This window comes from Brachycentrus maculatus, unplaced genomic scaffold, assembly GCF_059751285.1.
Source record: "Brachycentrus maculatus isolate JH-2025_06_01 unplaced genomic scaffold, ASM5975128v1 h1tg000082l, whole genome shotgun sequence".
Classification (NCBI taxonomy): domain Eukaryota; kingdom Metazoa; phylum Arthropoda; class Insecta; order Trichoptera; family Brachycentridae; genus Brachycentrus; species Brachycentrus maculatus.
The window spans coordinates 287466-300687 of NW_028280836.1; the positions used below are offsets into that span (position 1 = coordinate 287466).

The 13222-nt window shown below is 28.5% G+C and overlaps 1 protein-coding gene across 1 annotated transcript; it reads right to left on the bottom strand.

Annotated features, from left to right (window-relative positions):
• Nucleotides 1–1479: 1479 nt before the first annotated feature.
• Nucleotides 1480–13137, bottom strand: LOC148310941 (retinol-binding protein pinta-like). The gene is made up of 6 exons (XM_088257558.1): nucleotides 11375–13137; nucleotides 7248–7423; nucleotides 6117–6333; nucleotides 4967–5159; nucleotides 3590–3806; nucleotides 1480–1987 (listed from the first exon to the last, which is right to left on the bottom strand). Exons 1-6 carry the CDS (start codon nucleotides 11386–11388, stop codon nucleotides 1827–1829), a joined length of 978 nt encoding a protein of 325 aa, XP_088113684.1. The 5' UTR covers nucleotides 11389–13137; the 3' UTR covers nucleotides 1480–1826.
• Nucleotides 13138–13222: the final 85 nt, after the last annotated feature.

The window sequence follows — 13222 nt, forward strand, 5'->3', positions numbered from 1 at the left end:
AAACTTTTTTAAACTTTATTTTAATAATAATAATAATGAAGGTGAGTATATTGTATTTTGTTTCTCTAATTCACAATTTTGTATGATTAAGTAAATGTTTATTTTTTCAGTTGTATTATTCAGTTTAAAAAAAAATATTACTGTGATTTATAAAGAAACCCCACTCTTTTTAAATGCCTGTTTGTACTGTTAGACTATCAATTACAATACATTTTTCGAAACCAGAATAATTGAAACACTATGATTTTTTAAAATCACTTTTTGGCACTTATAACAGATGTTACGTGTGTCCTTAAGACTATCTTGTGATTTTAAAATGCTACTTTTTGAACTAAATAAATTTTGTATTTTTAGATAAGTAGGTAAACTAGTTTTGTATTTAAGTATATATTTGATAAGTCTAGTTTTATAAAATGAAAGTCTGAGGTTGCCTCCTTTCAACAGCGGTGTTTGTTACCAAAACAATATTGTTATAACATATAATATAAGCGTGTAAAAAATGTTACTTATTTTTAAGTCCAAATTTTCTTGTCTTTGTACTTTAGGAACTTAGGAAACATAATATGTATTTTAAATATTCTAAACATATGTAAAGTATACTATGTTTACACTTTATTATTAACTAAAAAGTGTATATATTTATTTAAAATTTAATTTTTAATTCATTGTGTGAATTAACAATATTTATGCTATTAGATATGCATGTTTTTAAGATTAAATATATATCAGATATAATTTTAATATTTAATATAATATAATGTGAAAAAAGTGTTATTTTTTTGTGTATTTTTAATGCTAACTTTATTGGTTATGTTTTTTTCGTTGTTTCTATTTTAAAATAAAACAATTTGTTTTTAATGCGTTTTTTATTTACAATCCTTTCACGTATGATATGGAACCCAAAATAAAATATACTACAAAGTTTAACGAATTATAAAATATGACTTATCGATGACTGAGACAAATAATAAATGTAAGTATAAAACCCAAGTCATATAAATTTTTAAAAAAATATTGAATTTATATCACGCACATGTTTTAGTTTTTGGTATTTCTACCATGAGAACCATACAAATCGGTTGATCAAAAATATAATTTTGTCTATCTCCATGTCCGTTTGCCCCATTTCCGTGTATCTCCATGTTCATATGGCCCTATATCCCCCCTGTATATATATATATATATATATATATATTTATATTATATATATATATATATATATATATATATATATATATATATATATATATATATATATATATATATATATATATATATATATATGTGTATATATATATATATATATATATATATATATATATGTATATATATATATGTATATATATATATATACATATATATATATATATATGTATATATATATATTTATATATATATATATATATATATATGTATATATAAACCAAAACTAATACATGACAAAATATCAAAACAATAAACAGGTATTTAATACATTTAAATGAAATAAATGAGAAAAACATAAGGTAAGAAGCATATTTAAAATAATCAAATGAGAAAATATAAAAAATAGAGAAAATATAACAAATGAGAAAATGTAAAAAAAAACATAAGGTACCTAAAAACAAAATAAGAAGATATTACTAAACACTACATATATATCTTTCCATATAATCGATATATGATCCTTATGGATATATAATATACAAGGACATATGATCTTCATGCTTTCATGTCCGTCTAGCCCATTTCCCCAAATATAAATGCCTACATGACACTATATCCCCATATTTTCGCGCCTAATTATAACATATGTAAAAAAAAGGTTTTGAGACAAAAGTTATGATTTAATCTATGTCCAACTTCCTAAAAGTTCCTCTGAGTCCCAGAAGGTCGTCTACCAAGGTCTCGGACTGACCCCTCCTTTTACTCTCATCAGCCTTTATATGCGACGACTCCAGAAACCAGTCTCTCCATTCTGTGGACTTCACTACGGACTTAAAATCATCTGAAACAATTAAATGAGTTAGGTATTTTTATATTTTTATCTGAACAGATATACTGCCATAAAATTAATGTAAGATTCTTCCCGAACTATGTACATACTAAGAGACGACTAAAAACATGATTACCATTATTTATTGAACTTATGATTTGACCAAATTATGTAAATTTCCCTGTATGCGACATTCCAAATATTGATGTCTTCCAGCTAGTCCCTCAAATGGAACATCTCCAAAATTTCAAAAGGAAAACATTACTCTCTCATTCAGCCTACTGTCCCGTCCCGTCTTTAGTTTAGGAAAATTTCGATGAACAAGAAAGATACATCCACATTTGTCGAATGAGGATGGGACATTGCTTTATGAGAGAGCACCTTGCGAAGATTGGTGTCTTTGACTCCCCCATTTGCGAGTGTCGTTTTGAAGAGGAAGACCTTAACCATATATTCTTTGTTTGCCTAATAAATGACCAAATGCCAACATTATTTAAATCTCTGGTACCGCTTATGTAACTCCCTACAGATATCCATCTCATCCTGGCGAGCAGGAACCCAATTATCTACAAACATGTAGTTATTTTCTTTTAATTTAACGGGGTTAATTTATAGTTTAATAAGTACGTATATCATTTTTTTATATTTAAGTTATACTATTTGATTAATAAAAGAGTCTCTTCTAAATAAAAGCATTCTAAATCTAATCACAGATAGTTGTTTTGAACTCAATCGCGCAACATCATGAGATTGATCATATAAGTACGTATACTTTTTTTTTTAACATCTCATCAAAGATGAAGAAGAATATGGAAGTCTGGGCATTTACGGGGCTGACGACCGTCATAGGCTGGTTTAAGTGATCACTTAACACACGTGTAACATTCACCAATTCTACCCATTATCGACAACCACATTACTCAAATTCTTGGAAGTTCTATATATATGAACCAATTTTAGAAACCTTGTTCTTGAATCACTAGAACTTCACTAGAGACATCTATTGGTGAGATGTAAAGAAGCTTTTTATTAAGCGGAAACTCTTATATTATTAATATGAAAATAACCCCTGTAATTGGAGATAATCCAGATTTTGTGAACAAGTATTTGGACACACTCAAAATGTTGTACATATATTTATATGACTTCAAAATTCGTGAAGTTTGGTTGTCAAATCATGGGCAAAATGGTGCATGTTACACGTGTGTACACTGATAAACCTGCCTATGACATAAGCCCTGTAAATATCCAGACTTCCATATTCTTCTTCATGTTGAGATGTCAAAAATAATGTAGTGAATGCTGTGATAATGTAAATATAACGGAAAAAGCGGAAAATTAGCGTCAAAACAACTTTGTTTTTAATTTTTTTATTTTATTATAAATTGTAAAATAATTAAATTTTAAATATAAGTTTTAATTTACAGAAAGAATGGATAATTAGTGTCAAAACAACTTTGTTTTTTTTTTAATTTTTTTTTTTTTAATTATGAAATAATTAAATTTTAAATATAAGTTTTAATTGGTAAATACCACAGTTGATGTAAAGCTTAAATAAAAATGTGATAAACCACAAAGAGACTGCCGAATCGATTAATAAAAATAAATAAATACCTGCTAGTTCTCGAGTGGTTTTTGGATAAGTTCCTCCCATATCCTTGGGAAAATATTCTCTCGGAACGTGTTTGAACATTTCCTCTGCATTTTTGTGCACGAAAAGCCTCTCAGCCACCTTCTTCTTCAAAGCCGACTTGACTGCCAAGATCAGGAATTCAGCATATGGCGGAAGGTTCAAGACATGGAAACCAGCTATTTTGGCACCATAACAGCGCTGAAATATACCTCCCAATAATGAATTTCTCAAGCAGAATAGATCGATCCATTTGACAAGTGAAATACTTTGGTGTAATACGTGAAAATTTGTATGGGTATTTCACCTCATATTTTACAAACCAAATTGGAGGCATTACGATTGAAATTGTATCTTTACAAAACAAATTGCACGTGATATTGTATGTATATCATAAGAAAATAGATTTAAAAATATATAAATTGAAGACACTCCCAAGAATTTAAAATTTAAAATGCACACTAAGTCCTACCAAAATTCATTTTTAAATCGAGCCTGCGATATGTGCAATGTAATGTTTAATGAAATAGACATCAATAATGTTAAATTTAATACGTTTAAGAATAATATTGTTGATTTCTATTTGAAAAAGAATATTTCTATTATTTGATAAAAACATGTAATGTATGTTTTGAATATTGAACGCATTAACTTTGTGGATCATATTGATATATTATTTCGAGAAATAAAAATACTTTGTGTTCTGATCCACTCACATTTAATGTAAGTTTATTATATAGTTATACTTTTATGTACATGACTGTTTATTTTTATTTTTAGATTACTTAAGTGAAAATCTCTAGTTGGAATGTTATTTTTTAATTTTATTATATTATGTTATTTTTGTCAAATATTCTGTTGGTTTTCTAATAAATAAATTTAAAAAAATGCTTGATTATGGTAAGTTTTCCTTGGTCTTTCTTTGCTTTTATTTCAACTCTATTCGCCCCATAAATTCACTTAAATGTTCTTTCTTCACTCATTTGATTCTAATGCTAAAACAATATCGAAACATTTTTCGCTAATTTTATCGATACTGCTCATCTCAACCCTGAGATTTTTCCTTACTACACATTTGCTGTGAGATTGCATTTTGACTGTATTCACTCTATTTTCATTCTTCGTTTGCCAACTCTATGCTTCACAACCATTATTAGGATTGGAACTTGGACTTTGTTTTGTAATGCCAATTTGGTTTTGAAATAAAGGTTTTTATTTGGGAAAATGAATAAAATATATACAAAATGCCGATCTTCGAAAATTATTTGGTAAGGAATTCGAGCATTGGCTATCGTTTCTGTCCACATTTTTTGAAAAATTCGTATTAAAACCTTTTGGCACATCGTAGTATAGATAGTTACCTCAATCAGAAACATGGATTTTTTAAGCATTGCGGGGCTAATTTTGACCACGTGTCCGAATGTCAGGTTGCTCATGTCCCAGACGTAGATGTCACCAAGAACAATATCCAGGGACACTCTGATGTCTGCTATCATGAAGGATGCTGTGAAGACATTCAGGGGATTAAAAGCTTCAGGATCTGGGTCGGTAAACCTGAAAAATTAAAAGTATTTGTCATATTAAATAGTTTTCATGAAAAAATATCTAAAATTCTTAAAAACGTAATATAATATATGTAAATAAACCTTTGTTTTTTGTGATTTGTACTAGTGCAGATTGCTATTTTAAACTTTAATAAAGTCAGTGAAAAACGAGTGAAAAAATCACATATATTTATTTGACCCCCCACCCTGGGAATCGAACTTGGGATCTGCAGCACGTTAGCCGAGCGTGCTGACTATTACACTACGGAGGCGAGCATTAAAAAGTTATTGTTAAACCGTAATTGTATAAAACTAATGTTTCATATTTACTTATTTATGAAGATTGTATTCTAATCTATGTATGTATAAAAGCAATTTTTTCTCTAGATGATAAAGAAATGTATGAACATGAAAATAATAACCAAAAGTAAATGGTCGTAAACAAAATTTGAGTTTTATTTATTTTACGACAGATATCACTCACTCCTTTAAAGAATGTGATAAACCAAAAATCGTCAATGTTCAGTTGTGCATGTTTTCAGAATGTCCAGAAAATGTACTATATCCTAGCAAAAGAGGCATATTTTAAACTTAATATTTACCCGCTTCAGGTCAGAAAGTGTTGTTTTTGCATTTTGAAGAAAAGGTATTGTTTGATTATTTTTTTTAAATATACTAAATATTTCTCAAATGGAGAAAAAATCTTCAGGTTTTACCTAAAACCTAAAGATTTACCTAAAAGAAAGAAGTTTTACCTAAAGATCTGTTGCACAGTAAAAAGTTCAAAAAGTGGCTTGATATTTATTTTTAATGCATTGTATTGTTTTTTAAAATTTAAAAACGTTCTCCTGAAAAATCAATTTTTTATTTATTTATGACGTTCTTGAAAGGAGTGAGCGATATGTCTTATTTTTTACGTTATTTAACTAAAAAACCTTTCAGATGTGGATGAAGTTAATTAAATTACCTGGCAATTTGTACTCTGTAGTTGTCCGGAGTTGCTTTTGGGATGACCATCCATTCGAATGTATCAAAGGCTTTTGAAATCTCTTTGCACCACGGATCTCTGTTACTGAAAAACTCGGGCATGGCATTTCTTGCCGTGAACATGTTGTCAACCTTCTTCTTCGCTTTCTCGACACTAAATTTGTTGATTGAGAGTAACCTTTTGGCAGTTCTGTCATCTATAAATAAACGATACATGTATTACGTTCACGATAAACAAGAATATCGGTAACATTTTGAGTGTTTCCAAATACTTGTTCACAAATCTGGATTATCTCTAATTATAGGAGTTATTTTTCATATTTTTTTAAATCTCATAAAAGATGAAAAAAATATGGAAGTCTGGGCATTTCGCCAGTAAATGTCTCTAGTGAAGTTCTAGTGATTCAATAAAAATGTTTCAAAACTGGTTTATATACATAGAACTTTCAAAAATTTGAGTAGTGTGGTTGTCAATAATGGGTAGAATCGTTGAATGTTACACGTGTGTAAAGTGATAACTTAAACCAGCTTATGACGGTCGTCAGCCCCGTAAATGCTCAGACTTCCATTTTCTTCTTCATCTTTGATAAGATGTCAAAAAATTATAAGAATATCGCTCACGATTAAACAATGTTTGAATAATAAACACATTTAAGCCTGTATTTCAGAAATTTATATGCAGATAGGATAGCAAGGATAGAGAATCTAGATATGAAAAATACAACAAAAACGTCTTGATCAATTGATATTCTGATAAACATTCATTTTAAATGTAATTAATAAAATAAGAAAATTGTGCAATTTTCACTAATTCTGCCCGTTTTAAAATTTTCCCAATTACATTCAAATCTACATTCATCTCTTTCAAAAACCATGACTTTGATCTGCTGCACATTCATCAGTAAATCACTTTTCTTGCACACATTATTCACCTTTGACACCAGCTCCTGCAGGTCTTCTCTACTATCGGCAAAGACCATCGTCAGCATACAAAAGGCAACAGACAGTCGAATCGATAATTTTTCAAGCTCCAATATTTAAACCTTTCAAACCTTGATAAGTGTAAGCCTTGCAATTTTAAAGTATCAATTGTTTGCAATTAGTCAATTACCCAGTTCAATCTTTGGCAAATGTGGCTGTTTGATGAACCACTCCCTGAGAAGATGAATACTATCCTGCAACATTCTGTCTGATATGTCGTATTTGTCCATCAGCCCCCTGAATTTGTCTTCTGTGACCTGGAATAGTAGTCTCTGCCATTCTGGATTTGGTGATACCGCTGCGTTTCTGAAAAAACATCTCGTTTAGTATTTTTTCTCATAGTTAAACATCGCAGTATATTGATTTGTTCCTGACATACAGTACTTGACATCTGTATATATTCTTATTTAGTGAGCTGTCATATAGCCCAAAGAAAGCCCTTCAAAATAATTCCAAAAAAAATGTATGACTACTTTAGCAGATTGCTCTTCAAAAAATTAATAGGTACTCTTAAACTTAAAAAAAAAACATGTTTTAAAAACTCTCGCTTGCTTATAAATAAACAAATAAATGAATTCTGAAGATGTTACTGACCAAGATCAATGAATACTATAATCTATGATCTGTTTCATATTTTTAATTTTTATGGAAAATTGGACGGAGGTTTTGGTAATTGTCAGATAGTTTTTTTATGGCTTTATAAAATTAAATAACTTAGTTTTAACCACCTTTTATTAATACAATTTAACCTACCGGTTTCGACAAGAACCTTGTCATCATCAGGGTTTATTTGAATTAAAAAACATTTAAAACATTAAAATGATCTCACCAAAAGCTTCCACATACTCCGTAAAAATTCAAAAAGTTATTATTTTTTTATAAAAAAAATAACATTTAGGATTTTTATGGAGTGTGTATAAGTTTTTGGTGAGAGTATTTTAATGTTTTTGAATAAAAATAAGCCCCGATGGTGACAAGGTTCTTTTCGAAACCGGTAGGTTAAATTGTATTAATAAAAAAGTGGTTAAAACTAAGTTATTAAATTTATTTATTAATTATAGTTATTAATTATATTAACTAAGTTAATATATTTTAAAAAATGTGCCACAAAGTATCTGCGGAAAACATTCAAGAAATATTAAAGCTTTATTGCCATTATATATATTAATGGATTTATAATGTTAAAAAAACCTTTAAGTTAAAGATATTGAAAAATAAATAATTAAGTCAAAACAGATTAAATAGTGGTATTCAACAAGTGAAAGTTGAATAAAATAAGTAAATGAAAGAAAATATTTAAACCCTTGGGAACTGCATATATTAATGTATCAAGAACCAACCCCAGACAAACGTTTATTAAAATAACTAAAGGACTAAAAAATGTTGGATTTTTAAATTTACAAAATACTTTCAATAAACATAACGAATTCGGTTGCGTTTTTTTAAATATTTTTTTTATCATATTATTCGATTTATAATTATTTAAAGTGTTGAAGTTTTAGACATTTAAAGTAAATAATTTTATTCACATTAGATTTTTTAAAAATAAAATAACTAAATTAAAAATAAAATAAAATAAACGATTTTCAATGAATATAACCAATAAGGTTGCGTTTATTTTGTTTTTGACACACCGGTCTTAAGTGCCAATAGAAAATATAAAACAATAAATTTATAACTTTAATAACATTTTTTATGACATCGGACTGATAATATCGGTAATGACAAAACCCGGTCGCTGGTCAAATAAAATAAAAGTGGAAAAAGCTATTTAGTTCCTATTTTATTATTGCATAAATCTGCGTTAATGATTGTTTGTTATCTTGTCATTATTTATTTTGCTGTATTTATGAGATTTTAATGTAAATTTTCACCATTTAAAATAATTTTGTGACCCTTACCTTCAAAACAGGTCTGTAATAACGCAAACAAAGGTCATGTTGATGGATGTCAACTCTGTCCTATGTCGGAATACATATTAACGACAGTTGAAATACAATATTTACTCTTTTTTCGCACTTATATGTACTAACACAAATTAATGGCTTTGCATGGAAAAATATTTCAACAAAATTAAATAGAGAATTTGACATTAATATGTACTTTACGTTTGGCAATTAAAATAACGTCAACATTGCATAAGCGTGTGAAAAAAATCATCAAATTGTGCTTGTATGTTAAGTGTTTTGACATATATTTATGTTTCAACATATACTTGTCAAAATATCAGTAATAATTATTATGACCAATTAAACATAGCGCCATTTTCGTCAAAAACCACATCAAGGGATCCTTTACAATTTTCAAATTAAGTATTTTACATTTTTACATATTTTTCATCTCTGCATAAACGAATAAGAATATCGAAGTCTTAGCATTTACAAAGTGTACAAATTATCTACGGCTGACTTAAGTGATCACTTTTCAAATTGTGCAACGTTGGATTTTTGGAAGTATATACGTATAAATTCATAGCACGAAATACTCTGTTTTATAAGATACTTCGTCTCTGTTGAGATATCTACGACTTTTTTGCTTTACACACATCAGGCTTTTTTTTAAGACCGTAATAACAATACATTTTATGAAATAAATGTACATGGTTGTAAATTTTGTTGACATCTCAAAATAGATGATAAAGAATTTAGATGTCAGGGTATTTACAGGGCTAACGACCTGTCATAGCCTGATTTCAGTGATCACTTTATACACGTGTAACATTCATCATTCGACACATGATTGACAACCATACTACTTAATTTTTTGGAATATGATTCAATTCATATATCGCTTCATAAAAGTCTAAGTGGAAAAATCCAGATTTGAACACAAGTATTTCAACACAACCAAAATATTGTGGAAAAAATAACTGGTTAAATTATTTAAAAAAATAATAATAAAAATTCGGTAAGGATCTTGCATATATTTAAAAGGGTCTCTGCTAATGAAAAAAAAATGCCCAAAACAAACATAGATACTTGGCGCGAACTCGTATATGAAGCGACTAATAAATTATAACATATGAAGTTATGAGGTCTAAAAAATTATGTAGTGTGGTTGTCAATCATGGGTAGAATGGTGAATGTTACAAGTGTTTAAAGTTATCACTTAAACCAGCCAGGTAGTAAGCTATATAAAGTCATTAATAAACTCAGACTTTCATATTTTATTCACAACATTTTGAGTGTGTCCAAATCCTTGTTCAGAAATCTTAAAATTTTTAAATCCATTATTTATAAAATCTGGATCGTAAACCAAGACTTCTTTAGTATTCTTGATCTATGTTGAGATGTCGAAATGTATAAATAGCTCCTAGATGGAGAAATCCAGATTTGTAAACAAGGATTTGGACACACTCAAAATGTTGTGAATTTTGTAAGATTTCAATAAAATAAGATAGAAAAATAAGTAATCTGTGAGAAAATATAAGGAATAGAAGTAAAGTTGATGAGGTAAGAGATGCGGAGAGCAGAAAAGCGAGGAGGTAACGAGAACAATAGATCCTTCCCTACACAAATGATAATTGTATTGTTAGATGGTCTGTGCAGGTTGGTCGTAATTAAAATGAAACTTAATAAATAATGGAATTTAAAATGCTGAGAAAACAACATTCATCATTAAAAATAGGCATAAAATATATTTCTATTATTCAATGACATCTCAACATAGATGAAGACGAAAATGGAAGGAATACGTATAACATTCACTAATTCTACCATGATATAAAAATTACTCTAATTTTTGGAATTTCAATATATATGATGCAATTTATACAGTCGTTAACCCCAAAATTAAAAAATCCAAAAAAACCCTTAATTCTAATAATAATTTATAAAATAACATGTTGTTTCAAAATTCTTCACCTTTGATTTCCATTTTTCCTTTGTTTTCAAACTCCACCCCTTGACTTATCCCTCTCCTTATTTATAGAACAGATTTTTTTTATTTTTGATTTTAGTTATTATTCAGACCTGACGATGTAAGTTTGCCTTCCGAAACTAGTAGTCATTAATAAACTCAAGAGGTATAAAAAGAGTTTCCTTAATCATTGTAACATGTCTTACCAGAAAGTAAATGCCAAAATAGTAAATAAAATGTTGTAAATCCCGTTAATACCCAGACTTCCATATTCTTTTTCATCCATGTTGAGATGTAAAAAAACAGGAAAAATTAACTCCCATAATTGGAGATAATCCAGATTTGTGAATAAGTATTTGGACACACTCAAAATGTTGTTAAAATATATTTAATACATACGATTTCATTTTCATCACAAGAAATGCACTTATATTTAATATTTTTGTTTATTTTTTATTTAGCTTTTCAACAAGACACCCTACCGCTAAGAACTCAGACAAACAACTGATGATTACTCTTAACTAATGTGGGAGAAGACAAATGACATCGTTGACACTGAAACCAGTTTGTCGAACTCTATATTATATTGTTTAATCGTAAAAAGTGCCTTCAACACCTTGACATTTAGAGCTGAATTTGATTTTCATTACTTCGAATTACAAACCATAGAATATATTAATTAGCCTCACGAAGGCAGCGTCTTCCGCAATTAATACAACCTCCATGCTATTTTATTTTATTTTTATACATAAAAAAAATCACTAAAATACAAGGTATTTTTTTATTACTATTTCAAAAAGTACACAACAAGGTCCTGGTTCTAACCCTAATGTATGGATGCAAATTATGGAGTTGTCAAAAAAGGATGAAAGTAGACTGAATGCGATCCATTAGATGATTGTGCATCAAAACGGTGAATATCTTATGCAAGGCTGAGCAAACATTATTCGCCACTTCCACATTCATGGATCTACTCATACATTCCCGACGATTATATCCACTCCTCACCTGATCGTTTTCAAGCATTCGACACACCCGATCATGCCAAAATTTTCTCAGTCTTCTTCTGCTCCTTTTTCTTACTATATTGGAATTAAAAAATCATGTTACCGTTTTTTCCTCACTCATTCGATCCACATGTCCAAACCACCTCAATACACCTTTCTTAATTTTATCTATAATTTTTATCTTAGCTTTGTATTCTTTTTTTTTATTTGATTGTATTCAAATAGCGGATTTAATTCCTTAAAAATTAGATATCTTAGTATATAAAAGGTGTATCAACTAACACATAAAAAAAGATGCCAAAAAGCACCTCTGTTAAGACACTTGATGCATCTTTATATATTACCCTCAGGGGGTTAAATCTAGCGTTTGAGTACAATACAATAAAAAAATATTTTAAAGGCTTCTGAATGTATTCAATATTTTCTCTTTATACTTGATCGTTATACAAACCATTTGTAAGTTATATATTTATTTTGTTTGTATATTTGTGATTAAAATTTGATTTATTTTTTTATATTTCATCAGTTAAATATTTTTAAAAAAAATATTATAATTTAGTAAATCAGACAAATTAACTATAAAAAAACTCATAAAACGCTATGTCTCTTCAAAAATATACTTAGATCTGTGTGTCTTCAAAAATATACTAAAAATATACTAAGTGTTCGAGATGGACTCTCTATAAACATACTCGTATATCATATGTTTATTAGAATACTTTTATAATAATAATAATTATCTTGGATGATTTATATAGCGCCATTTTCGTAAAAAACTACCTCAAGGGCGCTTACACAGGTATGGATTACGATATGAAAATGATAATGAGAGAAAATAATAAAATATATTAAAGAAAAACTTCGTCAATTGACTGAGTCTGAAGACAGGATAGTGGAGCCGCCGTATTGTCGTGTTATTATATATTTATTTTTAACGACTTGTTTTGGAAGCTACTGATGTTTCCATCTACGGGTTTGAATAAAAACTAAAGCTAAATTTATAAGGATAAATTATTATCTGTACTATTGTTAATGATGGGGTGGGAAAGTTAGAGAAAAGGGTGAGGAGGGGGTGAAGTTTGAGAATAACGGGAACATGGTAAGCAAAGGTGAGTGATTTTGAAATAATAATTAGATCATCATAATAACAAATACTAATTCGATTAAAATAAGTTTTTTGGATTTCTAAAGTAATTCATTATTTTTCCTTTGTTTGGCACCTACTAGGTGTAATAATTTG